Source organism: Delphinus delphis, chromosome 5 (genome assembly GCF_949987515.2).
Source record: "Delphinus delphis chromosome 5, mDelDel1.2, whole genome shotgun sequence".
In the NCBI taxonomy this organism is placed as follows: domain Eukaryota; kingdom Metazoa; phylum Chordata; class Mammalia; order Artiodactyla; family Delphinidae; genus Delphinus; species Delphinus delphis.
The window spans coordinates 135,831,281-135,852,038 of NC_082687.1; the positions used below are offsets into that span (position 1 = coordinate 135,831,281).

At 59.2% G+C, this 20,758-nt stretch overlaps 1 protein-coding gene across 9 annotated transcripts in view; it reads right to left on the reverse strand.

Moving 5' to 3' along the window:
• The window catches only part of ABLIM2 (actin binding LIM protein family member 2), a 150,852-nt gene that overhangs the window by 64,468 nt on the left and 65,626 nt on the right, over window positions 1-20,758 (reverse strand). For all 9 annotated transcript variants that reach the window (XR_009519632.1, XR_009519631.1, XR_009519629.1 and 6 more), the window contains exons 7-8: window positions 10,423-10,510; window positions 5,921-5,979 (exon numbers count right to left, since the gene is read on the reverse strand). Coding sequence is in view for 2 of the 9 variants with exons in the window: in XM_060013032.1 (XP_059869015.1) it covers window positions 5,921-5,979; window positions 10,423-10,510 (147 nt within the window). In the remaining 7 variants the exon portion in view is untranslated. The remainder of the gene's footprint in view (window positions 1-5,920; window positions 5,980-10,422; window positions 10,511-20,758) is intronic.

Consider the following 20,758-nt stretch of genomic DNA (forward strand, 5'->3'; position numbering starts at 1 on the left):
CATGGATACCGCGTGAGGGGTCAGCACCCACTCATCTCCAACTTAAAGCCTAGGGGCTGAGGCTCAGAGAGGGCTAGTGATTTGCCCAAGGTCACACAGCTGGGCAGAGGCAGAGTCCAACACCAAGGCTTGCTCTCCCACCCCGGCGGCCTCTGCGAATTCCACTGAAACGTTCTCACTCATGCTCAGTCACCCCGTCCTTGCGTTTGGGCCTCTGGGACCATCTCAACAAGCCTGTCTTCTCCCTGCTCAGCGGCCTCACAGTTAGCGCAGGGGCTCTTGCTTCCTTCCAGGTGCCCCCGCGGTAAGCAGCCCGGACCTCTGTGCCCCGGGTTTGGGGTGGGGGTGGGGAAGGACATGGGCTCTTGAAATGGTAACTGTGGAGACCCGCAGCCTGGGGGACCAGCCCGGTCAGTCCAGGCTCGCTCTGCGGCCACCCGAGCAGGAGCATGCCCGGCTGTCCCCGGCCACCTTCTTCATGCAAGGAGCTCCTCTCAGCTACTCAGCTGACATGGGGCCGCCCCTGCCATGGCTCTGAAACCCTCACGCAATCCCCAGCAGATCGTGGTTCCTCTGGCTTGGGACCCAGAGCCAGAACAGGGCTGGGCCCTGTGACCCACTCTCCCACACACCTGCCAAGTCTCAGCTCCGGGAAGCTGGCCCCGTCCCTCCCCCCGTCACAGGCAAGCATCCTGCACCCTGGAGCCTGCCCATCTGTCTCCCCTGCCAGAGGACGTGGGCCCTCCTGTAGGGCAGGGACCCGCTGGTCTTATTCACCTCCGTGTTCCCGGTACCCAGCCCAGAAGGGACACAGCAGGTGCTCAGTGGCTGTGTGTTGAATGACCACGTGATCCACTGCCCAACGATGCACTGGGGACAGGCAGTTAGGACCACAGCCTTCCGACAGGCTTTCCATGGGCACGCTCAGCAGACGCACGTCCTTGTCCGGGGGGGCACCCATCCCCCGGGGGAGCACGCAGTCAGGGAGGCCTTCCGGGCAGTGAGGAAGGACTGCCCTCCCTCTCCTGGCTCGGCCTGGCATGGACTCCGGTGCCGGCCCCTGCTGCTGGACGCAGAGATGGAGCTGGCTCCCGGGGGTCCTGGAGCCCACTGGGCCTGGCGTGAGGGGCACTAGTTAGATGACCGCTGAGCAGCCCTCCAGACGAGTGAGTTAGCTCTCGTCTGGATTTACCACATAAGAGTGGAGCTGCCTCCACCCACAGGCCGGACTCAGAGGGAGTTAGTGACGCCACCTCTGCTGCCCTTCTCAGGGGCTGATGGCCCCCTGAGCAGACCCCGCTGGGCTGACCCGGAGCTGACCGGGGCTGGCTGGTTCATGCCCATTAGCTACCTTGCAGGCAGCGAACAATACAGAAAAGTACAGCTTTCTCCCTGCCCCCGGGCAGGAAGCAGTCAGCTGGCTGGAGAACTATCTCCAAGGGGACCTGAGTGCCCAGGGAAAATCATCTGTGCCTGCCCCACCCACCCACTGCCCGGCCCGCCCACTGCCCTGCCCACCCGCTGCCCTGTCCACTCACTGCCCTGTCCACTCACTGCCCCGCCCACCACTGCCCTGTCCACCCACTGCCCCGCCCACCACTGCCCTGTCCACTCACTGCCCTGTCCACCCACTGCCCCGTCCACTCACTGCCCCGCCCACCCACTGCCCCGCCCACCACTGCCCTGTCCACTCGCTGCCCTGTCCACCCACTGCCCTGTCCACACACTGCCACACCCCTCACTGCCCAGCCCATCACTGCCCCACCCACCACTGCCCTGTCCACTCGCTGCCCTGTCCACACACTGCCCGGCCCGCCCACTGCCCCACCCGCCCGCTGTCCTGTCCACTCACTGCCCTGTCCACCCACTGCCCCGTCCACTCACTGCCACACCCCCTCACTGCCACACCCCTCACTGCCCCACCCACCACTGCCCCGCCCACACACTGCCCTGTCCACACACTGCCCTGTCCACCCACTGCCCCATCCACTCACTGCCACACCCCCTCACTGCCCCGCCCACCCACTGCCCTGCCTACCACTTCCCCATCCACTCACTGCCCTGTCCACCTACTGTCCTGCTCACTGCCCTGCCCATCCACTGCACTGCCCACCACTGCCCTGTCCACTCACTGCCCCATCCACTCACTGCCACATCCCCTCACTGACCCGCCCACCCACTGCCCTGCCCACCACTTCCCCATCCACCCACTACCCTGTCCACCTACTGTCCTGCTCACTGCCCTGCCCATCCACTGCACTGCCCACCACTGCCCTGTCCACTCATTGTCCCACCCACCTGCTGCCCCACCCACCACTGCCCTGTCCACTCACTGCCACACTCCCTCACTGCCCCGCCCACCACTACCCTGTCCACTCACTGCCCTGTCCACCCACTGATGTGCCCACTCACTGCCCGGCCCACCAGGCCCAGAGTTTATTCTCATTTCCCGGGCGAGACAGAAGAGGCCCTGAGGGGCGGAGGTGGGGCTGGGACCCGGGGAGGGTGAAACAAGGGACAAGCAGGGCATGACTGGGGCCTGGATGCTGTCCCAGGACACGGAAGGGCAACTGTTGTCAGGCTGCTGGCCTCTGCCCCAAATGTTCCCAAAGCATCTGTGGAAACAAGCCCAGGAAGCCAAGTCCAGGGCAATGACCAGCCCCCGGGGCAACAAGCCTTCCCTTCCTCCCTGTCCTGCCAGCCTGCAGCATTCAGAGAGCCTCGCTTCCGCGGGGCCAGTGGCCTCCAGGCTGGGAGCAGAGGCGGCTGCTGCCACCAGGCCTGGCAGCAGCCTGAGGCCAGCTCAGCAGGGGGTCCAGAGTCCAGGGGCTGGTGCTGGGCACGCTGACCTGGCCGGGGGAGGCTCTGGGGGCACAGAGGGCCCGGGGCACGTGGTCCTCCTCCGCGGAGCCCTTCCACCCCGGCTCAAGGCCACCTTTCCCCAGGTCGCCGTGACACACCAGGGGTAGCAGGACGGTCCCCACGGCCCTCGGACGTAACGTGCCCCTAAGTCCCCCTGCTCCCGCCTCCAGCAGGAACAGCAGGGCTTGGATTTAGTCACCTCGGTGCCGCAGGCCGAGAGCCACGAACGCATCACGAAGGGGCAGATGCCCCAGAAGCAGCGGCTTCCAGACCCCCTGACATCAACTGCCAAAGAAAATGGGACGATTGCCCTCTGCAGTTCTCTCAGAACGGGCTTGGCAAGTGTGCTGAACTGGGCTGGGTCCCACCCAGCCCGAGGGCCCGGTACGAGGAGGGTCCCCTCCACCAGCCCATGCCCCCATCACGTCTCATGGGCCAAAGTTCACGAGGTGGGTCTCCATCCAGCCCACCAGGAATTCCCAAGCCCTGAGCCCCCGCGGCGTCTGCTAGGTCTGGAGACAAGTTTCTGCTCTGGCTCTGCTCACTCCCCACAGCCAGGGGTGGGGGGACTCTGCAGCCCTGACCCCTCGCTCCCGCAGTGCAAGGTATCAGTGAAGGACTCAACGAACAGAACCAGCGTCAACAGTAAAGAGCAAAGTACGCCCAACAGCAGAGCTCTGCCCCTTTCCTCCTGGAGCAGAATTCCTCTGGGCGACGGTCCCTCCTGCCAAACGCAGCTGCCGCAGAGGCGCAGGAAGCCACCGAGACCCCCGGATCGGCCGGCCTCCCACGTGCTTCCCGGGGGACCTGCCTGACTGTCCAGCCTCTGCTCCTCTCAGCCCCTCCCCGCCTCCACCCAGGGACCCCGGTCACCTCGGCCTCTTGACCCAGAGCTGCCACCAGCAGAGCGAGCCCCTCACCCCCGAAAGGCATTCTGGGTATCCCACGGGCTTGGGTCCGAGAAGGCTGGGTCTGAACTCTGCAGTGATCCCAGCATCACTCTGCACACCACACACGGGCACGCTAGCGACCCCGTGCGTCTCCCCGCCCCCTGCAGCAGTTTCCCTGTCCATCTCCCAGACACGGATGCAGACCCGTGCTATGCGGCATCTGAGTAGCCAGGGTCTTCAAGGGCCCACTGCCACCCGGCTCATCCGTAGACTGTCTGGTGGCTTTAAAAGGGTTGGCATGCCCGGGACACCACGCGTAGGGGACAGAGTGGAAAGCCAGGGGTTGCTGGCGTCCTGAGGCCGGGCCCGGGGTCCCGTGGGTCACACACCACTCGCCGCCCGCGGACCATCTACGCTATCCCGGGGCCCTGCAGGGCGTGGCTCCCAGTGGGGGTCCTGCAGGGGTGGGGGGCCCCCTGGCACAGGGCCTGGTAGTGCCTGACAGAGCAAAGCTGGCTGACACGCCTCCCCTCGAGGGCCTGCGGTCCCCTGGGCTGCAGTTCATTGTATTCACTTCCTTCCTTCAACCCGCAAACGCTTGAGTGTGTCACCTGCCAGGACTCGTGTGGGAGCCGGGAATTCAGGACGGAGAGACTGGAGCCTTTCCTCCAGGCTTTTAGGGAAGAGGGAGCTGCCTGCGGGGTGTGAGTTGAGGACGCGGGGCAGGAGCAGGAGTTGGCAAGGTCTTCAGGGGCTGACATTCTGGGTGAATCTTAAAACCCAAAGGAGGAGTTTGCCAGGATGCGTGATGCAAGGGCACGAGAGGGCATCTCTGGCGGAAGGAACGCGTTTGCGAAGGCGCAGGGGAGAAAGGGAGCGGTGAGGATGGAGGCGTGGCAGCCCAGGGGCAGCGGGACCCCTCCCCTGCTCACCCCACCGCCACCCAAGCCAAAGGGAGCTTGCCCTGTTCCTGCCCCAGGGCCTTTGCACGAACCCCCACCCTGCCTGGAACCGCACTCCCTCTCCCTCTCTTCAGGCCTGGCACCGTCTCATCTTCTGGCTCAGCTCCTGCTCATTTCCTCTGGAGGACCGCCTGCACCCCCACCCCCCCCAACCATCCCAGGTGAGGTCGGTCCTTCCCCCGCTCTCCTGCCCCGCCAACCACTGCTGCATTATCTTCTTGCTGAGGCGTTGATTTCTGCCTCTCTCTGGGACGCCAGCCCCGGAAGGGTCAGGGGCATGCCGGCCTCCTTTCTCACCCTGTACCTGCAGCCTGGCGCCCAGCACAGGGCCTCTGAGGGGCAAGGAATTTGGCCTGGCCTAGAGGGTGGTCTAGCCTGGCCCAGAGGGAGGTCTTGCTCTAGTTTCTGGAAGGTGATCGTACCCGATAGGATGTCTCTGTTTAGGAAGGGGGCTAACTGCACCCAAAATTCTTAGAGTGGGGCTGGCCACGCCAGAAAGACCAACCCTATGATTCTGGTGGTCTTGGGTCATGTCACCTGGAGAGTGAAATCAACCACATGGCAACCAATCAATCAACCAACCAACCGATCAGTCATTTAATGGAGCACCGATAAGGTCTCTGGCCCCGGAGCTTCCCTGGTTGGCAACACTCCGTGTGCGCTGTCACCCGTCACTGGGAGGGGCCGAGTCTGGCCTCCACGGGGAGAAGACAATGGTACCGTGTGTCCGGACCCCTCCTGGACCCCGCCCCATGCTGGGCTGATTTCACTCTGTATCTCCCCCTGCCCCCTGCCGGGATAAACCATAACGGGGCTGTAACAGTTCCGTGAGTGCTTCAGACACATTAATGAACCTGCGGGCAGCTGTGAGGACCCCTCGAACTAGCCGCTGGCGTCAGAAGTATGGACGGTCTTGGGACTGTTTGGAGACCCGCGAACTTTGCAGTTGTCCCCAAACTTCCACAGCCATCAGCGTCCACTGAACAAAGGAAGAGGTCGGCAGGGCCAGTGCGGGAAGGGCCCTGGTCCCACCCAGCAGCTGATCTACCTGCTTACACCTCAACATCGCCAGGCCTCGGGCCACCTGCCCCAGAGCCTGGTGGGACTGGCCGGCAAGCCTGCAGACCCAGCCAGCGTCCTCTTAACCGTGCGATGATAGCGCAGAAGCGGGGGGAAAGGCGTCGGAAGAGACTGAATTCCACCAACCTTGCTTTTGTCTTCAGTTCTGGCCGCCTGTCGACACGCCGGGTGCCAGATGGAGGAGCCTGTGGACAGATTCCCAAGAGGGAAGTGTTAGTGTTATTTCCGGAGATGCAGGGGCCGTGCGGAGTGTCAGGAGGAGGGAGCTGGCGTCCACACTCGGACCCTCACTCCCCTTCGTCTGTGCCGGAGTCACAGGTCAGGGCTGGGCCTGGGGCCGATCACGGGGGCTCACAGCCCCACCGGGAAGGGGAGGACGTGAAACAGACAGGAAACGCCCCACCACGAGCTGATGCTCCCATGGGGTCCCTTGGAACCCCGGGCACCCAGACGAGGCTTCTCCGAGGAGGGGGTCTGCGGGTGGCTTCTATTCAGAGGCAGGGGAGACAAGAGGGGCTGCCGTGCGACCTGCACCAGCTCCTCTCTGTGCGGGTGGGCAGTGGCCAGGCCCAGCCATGGGTGCAGTGGGGGGCCGGAGCCCAGTGGGACCTGCCTGGGGAACGAGCGCTTGGGGCAGGGCTCTCCTCGGGGACCCTCAGGTGGGAACCTTAGGTGTGGGGTGAAGATGAGGGCTGCAGGCTGGGGGCCCGACCCCGCGCTCACTCGCGGGGTGTCTGAGCTGTCTCGCTCATGCCGGCCCCGCCCACCTTCCACAGCTGCAGGCACCACCCTCAAGGTAACAGGTCACCAAGCGTCCCAAGGACCCCAAGGGCCCTGCTCTTTTCTAATTCAAACTCGACCTCCCCGAGTCTCAGAGTTTTCCCACCTGCACACAGGGCCGACAATAACCCTACCTGTTCAGGCCTTTAGCAGAATTTAATATAACTAAACAGGGGTAATAACTTCAGGGCCCAGAGCGCTTGCTTCCCCCCTCGGGCCTCCCTGAACCTCAGCCCGGCCCCCTTTCTCCCTCCGTCCATCCGTACTCCACTCACGCACCCTCTGCGGGTGGCCACGGCTGCCGTGTCCGCGTTTACATCCACCGCTGCCAGGACAGCCCATGTGCCGCGTGGAGGTGGGAGCCTTGTCCATCCCATTCTCACATCCCCCGAACAAGCCACACAGAGTGGACGTAGTAGGGGCCCGGCACACAGCAGGGGCTTCAACGTGTGGTGGCAGGAAGGAGCTGCACCCATTTCCGCCTGCAAAGCCTCCGGGTCACGTGAGTTAACGCCAGGGAAGGGAACTTATTTCTGCTCCTCCCTGGGAAAATATCTGCTCCAACCCGGAGCTCCCAGGGAGACCGGGCCTTGGTTGGTTTGTGCGTAAGCTTTTCTTTTTTTAAAACATTGTTTATGATTACAGAGGTCATCGCTGTTTTTTTGATTAAAATTTAAACAAGTCTAAAAAAGAGTATATAGGAAAATTAAAATCATCTGTAACCTCCCACCCACTTTGGGTCGGGCTGTCTTGCAGCGTACACATACAGATTAAATGCACCGTAGGTACACAGTTTTGTATCCTGCGATTTTTGCTTATAAATGTCTTAGTATTTCTCCATGTAATTAAATATCAAAACTGTAACTTTAAGGGCTGCATAATATTGCATCGTACGGATTGATGAGAATGTCTCTATCTGCTCCTTGCCTGTTAGTTCCAAAGTTTTATTTCTAAATAAAGTTGCAGGGAGGGACTTCCCTGGTGGTGCAGTGGTTAAGAATCTGCCTGCCAATGCAGGGGACACGGGTTCGAGCCCTGGTCCGGGAACATCCCACATGCTGCAGAGTGACTAAGCCCGTGCTCCACAACTACTGAGCCTGCGTTCTAGAGCCCGTGGGCCACAACTACTGAGCCCACGTGCCACAACTACTGAAGCCCGCGTGCCTAGAGCCTGTGCTCTACAACAAGAGAAGCCACCGCGATGAGAAGCCAGCGCACTGCAACTGCAACGAAGAGTAGACCCCACTCGCCGCAACTAGAGAAAGCCCGCGTGTAGCAACGAAGACCCTACGCAGCCAAATAAATAAGTAAATTTATATTTAAAAAAAAGTTGCGGGGAGTCCATTGTACACGAGTTCCACCCCATCTCTCTGATTTACTTGAGGGCTTCCTAAAAGTGGGGTCTTGGCTCAGAGGGTGTGGGCATTTTTTTTTTTTTTTTTTTTTTTTGCAGTACGCGGGCCTCTCACCGCTGCGGCCTCTCCCGTTGCGGAGGACAGGCTCCGGACGCGCAGGCTCAGCGGCCATGGCTCACGGGCCCAGCCGCTCCGCGGCACGTGGGATCCTCCCAGACCGGGGCACGAACCCACGTCCCCTGCATCAGCAGGCGGACTCTCACCCACTGCGCCACCAGGGAAGCCCGGGTGTGGGCATTTTGAAGGCTCTTGGGGCATCTTGGCAATTCCCCAGTTTTCGCCCACGAGCCAGGTAAGACGCCCGTTTCCTCCAATCCCCATAGCATGGGGGTGTGTCTTTCCTTTTAACCCTCGTCAACCCAGTGGGAAAAATAACATCAACGCGTTATTTTAATCTGGGTCTCCCTGATAATTAGCGAGAGTCAGACTCCCCCGCCTATGTTCACTGAGTCTGCAGACAGGAAGGTGCGTCCAGGGCTGGGTGGCAGTGCTGGTATTTGGCAGGGGGGCACCTCATCTCCCTCGGAGGCCAAAGGGCTCTCCGGGACCTCTGCTCCTTGCAGCTTTTGCTGCATGGGATTCAGCCGTCAAATACGCCCTCCTGGAGCCCCAGCATCCAGCTGGACCAGGCAGAGGGTCTCGGGGTGTCCGTGCAGGGCAGGGCCAGAGCCCCAAAGGGGCCCCTCTCCGTGGGACTCTGGTGCTCCGTGGAGTGGGGCGTGAAAATCACCGACCGGGTCTGAACCCTTCCGGCACAGACTGGGAAAGAGGCTGGGAGGCGACGGGATGGGCTGCGACATCCCACAGAAAGTCAGGGCAGGTCCCGCATCAGGAACAGGGAGCCCAGAGCCATGAAGAGCATCTTTGTTCTGAGACTGGGTCCCCTTGATGGCCAGCTCGCGTCCCCAAGCTGCCGGCTCGATGCCACTGTGCCAGGCGTCAGTACGTCCTGAAGGTGCCACTTACAGTGGGCGCGGGCGCCTCGGGCAGGGTGACCCCTCCCCACCCAGACATACGTAAAGGACCCCTTTCATAAGCTCTCAAGACTGAAGAACAAGAGGGGACGCTGGGGACCAGGCAGTCCTGGCTGACGTCACCCCACGAGGTTCAGTCTCAGAAAGGGAGGCCTGTGTGACACACGGCCCCAGAAGGACGCCGGGTGAGGTCATCCAATGGTCCGTCTGGCCCTACTCAGCTTGCCTCCGGGGTCACAGAGACACTGACGTCCTTGAAAAGACAATGTGACTACAGAGACAGGGGGTCTCAGCATCTAACCCAACCCACCCAGGCCCCTCGGGGAAGGCCTTCAACCTGCGAGCCCAGTGTCAGCGAGGGCACTGGGGAGCCTCAGCCCCACCACTGACTTTGCCTCTAGGCCGCTGGCCTGTCTTCAGCAGGAATCCTTCTCGGCCTTTCCTCTTGGTAATTTTCCATCCACCCGTCCCCCACTAATCCCCACCCCCTCCTTGGCTATAAATCCCCCGTCCTTGTGAATTCAGAGTTGGCCTGACTCGCCTCCCACCTTCTGCCATGTCCTGAATATACCGTCTTCCTACTGTTTTGACAAGTGTCCAAGGCTTGGGAATGAATAAGCCACAGGGATGGGGTGGGTCTTCAAGGTGATAAAACTAAGTGTAGCTCGAAGGAGAACTCCTAGCACCCCGGTGAACAAACACGTAAAGCAATAGCTGGGAGCTGGGTGCTCCGGTCTGAGCGTGGGTGCAATTTTTTGAACAAAAGCGGCAACGAGCTGAACAGGGTCACTGAAGGAGGGAGGGGGCAACTGGCTGTCACCTGCTGCTTCTCCAGGTCTGGTGGCCACAGGACGCCTCGCCTTTATTCTGTTGTTATTATTTTTATTTTAATGGTGAATGGGTTGGGGATTTCCCATGAAATGCCACGAAATGGGTTAGAAGGTTGGCTATGTTTTTCTCCAGAACTCTCTTTACCGACACTTTGGCGACTCCCTTGACCAGGAGAAAAGCCTCAGGAGCGGCCCGTGGTCTCCACGCTCCCCCATCAATCAAGGGAGGGTAGTGCAGGGGAAAGCCCTGAGCTGAGGGGCTTTCAGGACAGGCTTGAAACGACCACAGACCACATCCATTCCCGTTTGGCTGCTGGGACCCAAATTTCCAACACTCCTGCATCTTGCTCCTGAATTTGGCCTTTCTCTTATCGCGTCCATCTCAGGTTCACGGACATCACGTGGATGGACGATGCAAAACCGGGCAGGCTGTCACTCTGCCGACTCTGGCGGCTGCTCCGTGGGGAGAGCCTGCTGGGCCCTGGACCCCCATCCCTGCTGGGGGGCGGGGTTCCCTAACGAGCGGGAAAGCTCGCTGACACGCCAGGGCACACCCGGCACAGGGCGTTGGGCCCGGGAGCCGCCTGTTTGGTGCCCTCGGGTCGCGAGCCGCACGCTCTCCTTCTTACCTTGCAGGTACATCTCCTCGCCTTCCGCGAACATCCGGCCGCACCCGACACATAGCGCACACAGAGGGTGGAAGTGCTTCTCCCCCGCCTGGAAAAAGCACAAAGCACAGGCGTTTCTGCTCAGGGCACGGCGTGTCCTCACGCAGGTGCTCAGGTGAGGCAGGAAGGCGGGCTGTGTGGTGGAGAGCCCACACTCAGGGGGATGGGATGGGACCGGTGGTGCCCCAGGCCGTCCAGGGTGTGTGAATGTGGCCTCTGCCCGCTGGGGCCACGCCTGGGAGCAGAGACCGGCCTCCGGGAGAGCAGCTGTGTCGCCAGCTCCTCCCAGCTCAGCGGTGGATGGGTCTGCCCCACCCACGAGGCAGAGGGGGGCCAGGTCCCATGCACCTCTGTATCTTGGTGGGGCGGGGAGGGAGGACCTAACATTATTTCCCCAGATGGAGGGACAAGACAGGTGGGGTGAAAGTGATCATTTTCTTTTTGTCTCTCTGTATCGCTCAGTTTTCTCAAGGAGCGTTTTGCAGTTTTTATCATTCTTGAAACCCATTCAAATCGATTAAAATATTAATACCGAAATAACCAAAACAAAGGACATTGGCAAGTTTGGCTTATTTCTACACGGTGTCTTCAGCATGACTGTACACTGACCTTCACCTGGGTTGGGTGTGGCTGCAGCCTGCTGCTAGATGTGGATGTAACCCCCTCAGTCTTTCCTGAGATGCGAAGGTTAATCACCGCTCCCTGAAACTGAATTAGTAATACTCTCCTGAATCAGTAACGGGGTGCAAATTCGTTACAAGCACCTCACTTTCCTTCCCCTTCCCCACCGGTGCCTTCCGTGCAAACCAGGCCCGAGGGGACCCCTGAGTATCAGGGAGGAAGAATCCGGAACAGACTCCCTTCCTGCGTGTGGGACCAGAGGTGTCAGTCTGCGTGGCCCACACGTGTCTCCCGGCAAAGGGATGCTTGGGGAAGCGTGAGAATGCCGAGTGCTCAGTCCTGCCGGCTCTGCGGCCTCCAGGCCTTTGCACCTGCAGCCCCTTCCACCAGGACTGCCCTCCCCACTCTCGCACCCGGGACCACCTGGAATGTTCCCGATCTCATCTCCAACGCCACCTCCTCTTGGAAGCTTCCCCTGATTGCTTCCCTGCTCTGGGCCCCCACAGCCCCATTTTCACAGGGTTTGACAATTATTTCGGGTGAGTCTTCCCCGCTAGACAGTGAGCCTCCGAGGGCAGGGCCTGGCACGGGGCCATCGCAGGAACCCCTAGTCTCAGGAATCTATCTGGGGAGCAGGTCACATTGCAGCACTGGGCCCAGGCAGAGTGAGGGTGAAGCTGCCACTTCAGCCTTAAAATGCCGAGCGGTCAGAGCAGCTCCGTCCTTGAGGTACAAACAGGGGATTGGAACAGCGCTGTAGCTTTAACAGAAACCACCTGCTGTCAGGTCCCAGGTGTCAACTGAGGACTCACGTGCTTTAAACATTGTGACCTCTGACCTGTCCTCACGCCTTCCTCAGGCAGGCACCCCCTTCACTCTGGGTCGGGGGGACAACCCACCCTCATGACATCAAACAGCAGGAGTTCTGTGACAGCCACTTGGGGGAGAAAGCACACACATGTCTACACGTGAGTCAGGTGGAGAGAGAAAGCCGTGGGGAGAGTCTGTAAGAGGACAGGCTTGAAACCCCAGCCCGACCAATGAGAATTAAGGCTGAGCAGAGAAACAGCCCTGCGGCCACCGCCAGGGCCCGGCCCAGCGTCCACACTCTTCCCTCTGGAAAGCACCCCCCAACCCAGCAGCCGGCAGACGCCCCAGCAGCGACGGGGACACCGCTTATTTCTACAGGGAGAGGCAAGAAGCCGCTTCACACACTGACTGGTCTTCATCCTGTGACAGCCTGTGAGGTTCATGACTACCTTTGTTTCCACCAGGGCACAGAGAGGTGGAGGAAGCTGAGCAAGGTCACACAGCAGGAGGGGGTGAAGCCAGGCTTGGCGCCCAGAAGTCTGGCCTTTGTGGCCTCTGTCCCCAGCCGGGAAGGGTCCCTGACTCTGTGGTGTGCACCCCATGCCCACGCACCCCCAAACCCCACACCCTGAGCAATCAACTTGGAGGCCTAGAACAGACTCAAGGCCGAGGAAGGAAACCAGACACCGCGGAGCCGATTCCATTTTTACAAAGTTCAAAACGAGGCAAATGAATCTATACAGTCAGAGTCAGGGTGGTGGCTGCCTTGGGGGCCCCAGGGGGCTGTTTGGGGTGCAGGGCATGTGTTTTCTTGGTCTGGGTGCTGGTGGCTTGGGTGTGTCCAGTGTGTGAGATTCATGGACTCCTCTGTGTGTTACATGCCAGTAAGAGAGTTTTCCCACAGAAGTATAAAACCACAGAAGAAAACACAGGGGTATATTTTGCTGACCCCAGATTTGTCCGTGGATTTTCGGATATGACACGGAAAGCGTGAGCCGCAACAACACAATAGATAAGTTGGACTTCATAAAAATTAACAACTTTTGTGCATCAAAGGACGTTATCAAGAAAGTGAAAAGACAAACTATAGAATGGGAGACAATATTTGCAAATCACAGATCTGATAAGGGTTTAGGATCAGAATATATAAAGAGCTCTTACAGCTCAACAACAAAAAGACAAACAGTCCAGTTAAAAGATAGGCAAACGGCTTGGATGGACATTTTTTCCCCAAAGAAGATACAGGAACGTCCAAGAAGCAAATCAGAGATGCTCAGCATGACTGTCATTCAGGAAAGGCAAATCCAAACGACAGTGAGACACCACCTCACACCCACGAGGGCGACTGTAATGAAAACAAAATGGAAAATAGCAAGTGCTAGTGAGGATACGGAGAAATTGGAACCCTTGCACATCGGTGGTGGGGATGTAAAACGGTGCAGCCACTGTGGAAAACACTGTCAGTGCCTCCAAAAGTTAAACACAGAACTACCACACAACCCAGCGATTCCACTCCTAGGTATTTAGGAAAAAGAGAACAAAAGAGATAAAAACCTGGGTCCACACAATAACGCGCACGTAAATCTTCACAGCAGCGTTATTCCCAGTAGCCAGAAGGTGGAACCCGCCCAAATGTCCAAATGTGAGTGTGATAAACACAACGGCAGATTGTTCAGCCATGAAAAGCCACGTGGGGCCCCCAGGATGTCTTATAAGGACACTCGTGTCCTTACAAGATGAGACAGCAGAGCTCTCTGCCACGGGAGGACACAGGGAGAAGGTGACAATCTCCAAGCCAGGAACCCAGTGCACTGGCACCTTGATCTCAGACTTCCAGCCTCTAGAGCCGTTGCTTAAGCCTCGCAGTTCATAGCACAGCAGCCCAAGCCGACTGAGACAGGCTCACGAAGTCCAAAGTAAAAGTGTCCTCACCCCTTGCATCAACCCCCACTGCTGCTCTGCTCTGTCTCGCAGTGGCCACGGTGGCCGGGGCGTTCCACGTGATCGGAACCCAGCAGCAGCCCCTGCTCCGTCAGAGCCCTTTCCTCCCTACAACTGTCCTAGAAGGGCCACAGTCATCTGTGCCGTCACCCCAGCCCCCAGCCCGGGAGGCAGAGCAGCCCCTTACCCAGGTGGGACTCAAGATGGCGCAGATTTTGAAAGTGTATCAAAAGCCCATGAGATTTTGCGGTGCGTGGTTTGGAAACGATGTCTTGTGCCTTCTGACAAGCGGCTGTCATCTTTAATCAGACAGAACCAGGCTCGTTAGGAACGCAGCCTCCGGGGGCACAGAGCGAGCGCTGTTCCTCAGCGGTACCCAGGCAGAGTGGAGGGCACTGAGCGCGGCCCGACCGTGGACATTAGGGACCGGCCGGGCACCGTGGAGATGTGGCAGTGTCTCTGGGCTGCAGAAACTCCCTCCCCTCCCTGCAGAGACGAGCAGCCAACCCCTCCCGCCTCCCCCAGCTGTGGGAAGCACGGAGGGATGGGCCTCCCCTACCCCATCGGAAGCAGGCACCCCCTTTTCCTCCCTAAAGCCGTCCATGGCCTCTTCCATTCCCTGGAAGCGGCTGTGCCTCCGCCTGCTTTGGGGCCCTCCCCTGGGTCCCCGCTGCAGGGCGCGCATCCCCCAGCCCAGCTCCCAGGGGCTGCTCCCGGCACAGCCCCCAGCTTGAAGCTTTAGTCTCCTTCGGGAATGACCAGAACTGGAACCGGATCTTGAAAGCCCTGATCTCCAGGGCGCACCGATCAAATGAAATTTACCGAGAAGCTAATCAAGATCTGTAGCAGGAAGGATGCAGTCGGGGGAGGGGGGAGCAACTGGCAGCCCTCCCAGCTCTGTGCCATGTCAGCAAAGACCCTCCCCAGAACCCCTGACTCAGCCCTGCCCCCTCCCCACTGCTGACGCCACAGGCCTCGGGACAGGCTCGCTCTGGGCTCGGGGTCTTGGGGGACCACATGGAGGCTGGCGTGGCTCCCTGACTGTGTTTGGGCTCTGTTCCTCTCTCTCCCCCAGCTCCAGGACTCGGGTGACCGCTCCAGGACTAAGCCTTGTCCCCTCGTTCTGTGCTGTCCCAGGCCCTAGAGCAGAGCTGCACGCAGAGGGGCTGTCCCATAAAGATGTTCTGAACGAGAAAATGGTACCCGCCAGGCAAGCATAACGGGGTCCTAGAGGACAGGGGGGTTCTGACCAGTGAGTGTGGGAGCAGCGAAGTGACATACTCCACCTCCAGGCACGTCAGCTATCAAGGCTCTGAGAAGTCCTGCAGTAAGGACGTGGGTGTGGCGCCCTTGCCGGGCTTCCTCAACCCAGATGCCCGGGAATGTGCTGACGGACCGATGGTTAAGGACAAGGACGGAACACACTGATCCTCGCTGGGTGCTGAGCAGGGCGTGGCGTCAGGCTGAAGGCAAGTCCGCGTGTGTCTCTGTGTGTCTCTGTGTGTGTGTGTGAGTCTGTGTACGTATGCGTGTGTATTTTTGTGTCCCTGTGTGTGTCTCTATGTGTGTGTATCTGTGTATTTGTGTGTCTGTATCCGTGTGTATCTCTGTGTCTCTGTGTGTGTCTGTCTATGTGTGTAAGTTTGTGAGTATCTGTGTCTGTGTGTCTTTGTGTGTGTGTGTCCGTGTGTCTGTGTGTGTCTTCGTGTGTGTCCGTGTGTGTGTGTCTTCGTGTGTGTCCATGTGTCTGTGTGTGTCTTCGTGTGTGTGTGTCCGTGTGTCTGTGTGTGTCTTTGTGTGTGTGTGTGTCCGTGTGTGTCTTTGTGTGTGTGTGTCCGTGTGTGTGTGTCTTTGTGTGTGTGTGCGTCCGTGTGTCTGTGCGTGTCTTTGTGTGTGTGTGTCCCTGTGTCTGTGTCTTTGTGTGTGTGTGTGTCTGTGTGTGTCTTCATGTGTATCCGTGTGTCTGTGCGTGTCTTTGTGTGTGTGTGTGTCCGTGTGTCTGTGTGTGTCTTTGTGTGTGTGTGCGTCCGTGTGTCTGTGTGTCTTTGTGTGTGTGTCCGTGTGTCTGTCTTTGTGTATGTGTGTGTCCGTGTGTCTGTGTGTGTCTTTGTGTGTGTCCGTGTGTCTGTGTGTGTCTTTGTGTGTGTGTGCGTCCGTGTGTCTGTGTGTCTTTGTGTGTGTGTCCGTGTGTCTGTCTTTGTGTATGTGTGTGTCCGTGTGTCTGTGTGTGTCTTTGTGTGTGTCCGTGTGTCTGTGTGTGTCTTTGTGTGTGTGTGCGTCCGTGTGTCTGTGTGTGTGCACGTGATCCAAAAGGATGACGTCTAAATGCTAACGGTAGTTTTTCTGGGTGATGACATGCATTATGTATGATTTTTCTTTTAGGATAAACAGGTATTCCCTCTGAGAGTGTTTTTAAAATAAACACGTTCATTAAGTTTTAAAAAGGGAGCGAGAAGCTGGGGTCTTGGGAAGCTGACTTCACCTCTGTCCTTAGGAAACGCCTTTATTTGTTCGGAACTCAGGGTTTGTTTTCTCCCAGTGATAAAAGTCCTGCTGGCTTAGGAGGGTGAAAAGTGCCAAGGAGAAAGGAAAAGAGGAAGAAATAAACACACCAGCATAGGGAGTCGCAGGAAAGGGTCCATTTGAAATGGAGAAACTTTCAGCTGGCCGCCCCCCTCCCTCCAGGGCTCCTCCAGGTCAGGCAGGGGGACCCCTGCCACCGTCCTCACGGGGAACTCCGCCCCCAGGCCAGGCTGGGACACAGTGAGCCTTCAGGAAGGTGAGTAGTGGATGGAGAAGGGAAGGAAGGGAAGAAGGAAGGAGGGAGGGAGGGAGGGAGGGAGGGAGGGAAGCACAGAGGAAGGAACAAAGGGAGGGAGGGATTAATTAGTGGTCCCAGGGGGACCCTGGGCTTCTCGTTACCATGGAGACAGCCAGGCTGCAGGAGGCAGGTGGGGCTCAGACAGAGGCCCCGCCAGGGTTATAAGGAGGATGGGGCTGGCCAAGACGCACCCCATTCCCCGCCCCCGCCCACCTGTTCCTGCTAATACTGTGAGAACCAGTAGAGAACAACGTGATGGCAGGGACTCAGCCAGGGACCCCCTCTCACGCAACACCCCCTCCACTCGTCCAGCCCTGGGCTGGTTGATCTGCTTAGACCACCGTCCCCTGGCAATGCACAGCCACCTTCCAGCTCTCTCCGTGGAGAGACTCCATCCCCAGGAGCCAGCACTGCAGCAGGGCTGCTCCCAGCCCCCTACCTCTGCTCCTTGCCCTGCCCCCCCCACCCCAGCCAGCCAACCCCGCGACGGGGAGGGGGCTTGTGTCAGCCCCTCCCAGGTCCCCACCGGACCCAGGACGCTCCTGGCATGGAGCTGGCTCATCAGGACAGACACCCCAGACACGCAGGATGCGAGACAACATGCAGTGGAGGATGTTAAATATTTCGAGTGACAGAGGGAGTGGGGGGACTGCACTACCATCAAATGCACACCTCACGGGCGGGCGCCCAGCGCAGGTTGGCCCCGGGCCCGGCGCATGCAGACGCGCACAGACTGAGGGCTCCCGCAGGGGCGGGGAAGAGGCCCGGGCTGCTCCCCTACTCCAGCACCTTGGGAGGCAGAGCCGGTGGGGTGGCAGGTGCCTTGGGGGCCTTGCACCTGGCTGATCTGCCCCGCTCCCTGCAATCCCACCCACCTGCAGCCAGTGTGGCCTCCCCATCGGCCCAGAGAGCTTCCTACCTGCACGGGGTCCTGGCACCACAGCCCAGTCGGAGCAGTCAGCCCCTCGGCCCCTGTCTAGCCCCGCTCCCGGGACAGGCTGGCAGGAACAGGCAGTGTGACCGTGAGGACGGGGGCAGAGAGCGGGGGCACAGAGATGCCCTCACCCTCCAGCCAGCGGTCTGGATCCTCCTCTTTCTTTTTCAGGTCCTGTCCCCTGCCACCTGCCGGCCCTCAAGAGCCCGCTGCACGCCCAGCGGGGTCCCAGCACGGCGGCTGCTCCCTTCCGTGGAGCCGGCTTGTCCCCGCCCGCCTGCCTGCAGCTGCCGCCTCGCTGGGGAGGAATCTCAGAGCTGTGCAGGTCCCGCTGACTCAACTGCCACACACCGCGGAGCTCGCCGCCCGCAGGGGCGAAAACAAAAGCATTCATCTTCCCTGGGAGGCCCTTTATCCTCCAGCCCCCATCAGCTACCTCGTGGCCGGCGCTGAGCTGGGGGGCACTCCGCAGACCCCTCGGATCCCCGAGGAGGGTCTGGTGACCGGGCCGCCAGGGCCGGGGCTGGCGTGTCCCGCCCACCCCAAAGGGTGCCGGAAGCGGGCCAGGCTACAGTCACACACCTGTAGCGACAACTGCTCAGCCCACAGAGCCTAAGATGCTGCCCGCTAAGGCCATCAGGTATCGCAGCGTGGCGGGAAACAGCACACAGCAACACCTACGCAGGGGGAGGCCAGGCGGTCGGGCCAAGAACAGGCACCGGGAGCCCGGCTGGGCCTCCTGGGCTCGGCACACGCTCTCCCAGACACACAGACACGAGCCCACAGAGTGAGGGCACCAAGCAGGGCGGGAGGGGGCCAGCGCTCTGGGGAGCGGCTTGAAGAGACGGTGCAGCGGCTGGCGGACCTGGACAGGTGAGGGTTGCAGGTTTCTAGTCTCTTTAAACGGGGGCGACTTGAGCTGTTTCAACAAGCCACCAGGAGGATGCCTTGTGGCCCCCAGGGAGGAAAGGAGATGGCAGGGTAAGGCTCCAGAGGAGGCGGGCAGGGTTCGGACCGGAGCACAGGGTTGGGGGCTGTGGCTGGGAGGAGAGACAGAGCCTCCGTCAGGAAGGGCAGGAGCGGGTGGGCTAGAAGCTTCGCAGACAGCCCTGAGTGGCGTCTGACCCTCTCTCTGTTAAGTCTTAGACAAGGTCATTGTGGCTGGCCGGCTGGGGTGGGAGGGCAGCAGCCCAGGAGAGCGAGGAAGGTCTGGAACAGTCTTTTGGGGGAACAGAGAGAAACAGGCTTGAACTGCCAGGCACTGCGGCAGGTGGGGCCCTGGCCGGGGGATCCTCCAGAAGCCTCGGTGCTGCTGCCGGAGGTGGCGGCTGCCCAGACTCCCCCAGAGCAGGGTCTGCAGCAGGGTCTGGGTGAGGAGAGAGCCCTGGAGAGACGGGAGGGCCAGGTGAGACGTCACCGTGGGGTACGGCGGGAGGACGCATCCTTCGTGCACGTTCGGAGGATGGGGGTACAAACATGAGGCGTGATCACCACCCCAGAAAAACATACAAGATATTCATCAGATGAGATGTCAACAGTCTCATCACGTGACCACCCGCCCAACTCCGTCGGAAAGACATGGAGCCCCCAGTGTAGAAACAGGCGATGCTGACGGAAGATAACTGAAATGCAAGAACTCTGATTGGCTAAAAATGACAAAGAAGACCCGGCACCACTAGGGGTGGGAGGGAAGCAAACAGCAGCGAGGCCCCCCGTTCTCCCCTATCAGCTCGACACAGGATTTCATAAAGATTACACCCAGGGTGGGAGATGGGAAAGATCACGCTCTGTTGATAAGCACGTAAATCAGAATAAACTTTCTGGAAAGCAATTTATGTGTCAAGAACCCTTACAAAGTTCATGGTTGTTGGCTCAGTTTCTATACTTCTGTGAATGAATCTTAAGGAAAACTAGAAATGCAATAAAAAAGATGTTCATCTCAGTGTTATTTATCATAGTAATAAAGTGGAAAACGGTGCTCTGTCCAACGATGCATGATCAGCCTAAAGCATTCTGGTCTAATCCTACGAGGAAATACGATGCAACACTGAAACACTCGTATGTGCGATGCACCTGGAAATGTTATGTGAGACAGATTCAATCACAGAGGACCCCACATAGTGGACGATTCCATTTACATGATGCGTCCAGAACAGGGAACTCTACAGAGACCCAAGTAGATTGGTGGCTGCCACGGGCTCAGGGTGTAGGGGAGGAACAGCTAAGGGGTACAGGCTTCTTCGTGAGGTGATGAGAACGTCCTAAAATGGACTGTGGGGATGGGTGCACAGCTCTGTGAAGATACTAAAAACCACCGAATCACACACTTTATGCGGGTGAGTTGCGTGGTGTGTGAACTATATTCCAATAAGGCTGTTTACAAAAAGACCCATAAAACACAAAACAAAAACATAGGAACCTATTAAATAGGACATGGGAGTTGAAAAAAATCAGGATATAATGTATAAATGGTTTGATGCCAACTCTGACATGTGGAGAGAGAAAAAACTGGAAGGAATCCAGCCAAAAAGTTCAGCTAAATATGATCGCATGTCAGTGACTTCCCCCTTTATTTGTGCTTTGCAAACTCTCTACAGTCAATGAGGGTGTAATCACAGCCCCCCCGCAGGGGCCTCTGGGCGTAGAAGGGCACAGCTCTGCACAGAGCCTGGGACCATTCCCGCTGTGGCATCTGGGAAATGGGGAGATGGTGGGGAGGGCCTCACTGCCCCTGGGTGGGTGTGGCCACCCCCTTCCCCTCCCCGCTACCTGGAGCTGAGGCCCTGGGGCAACTCTCTCCCTGCAGCTCTGATGTCAAGTGTAATTTCAAGAAAAGCAGCTCAGTGCTCAACGTGCAATTCACCAAGGCATTCTGCGCCCGCTACTGCTGGGCTCTAGCTGTGGGGCGGACAGCGCAGGAGTCCTCGGGGCTGTGGGAATGCCCAGCCCTTCCTGGCTGGCTGGCCTCCCGGCCTCCGGCCTCAAGTCCAGCCTCAGCGGCAGCCTGAGGGAGCTCTCTGGTATGCAAATCCGACCCAGGCTTTCCAGGGTTCAGAAGCCCTTGTCTGGGAGGGTGGCCTGGGCCCCGCAGCCTCAGACCCCAACCTGTCTTCCCACCCCCAGAGGCTGCTTCTGTGACCTCCTTGGAAAAGGCTCCCAGGCCCCTTGGC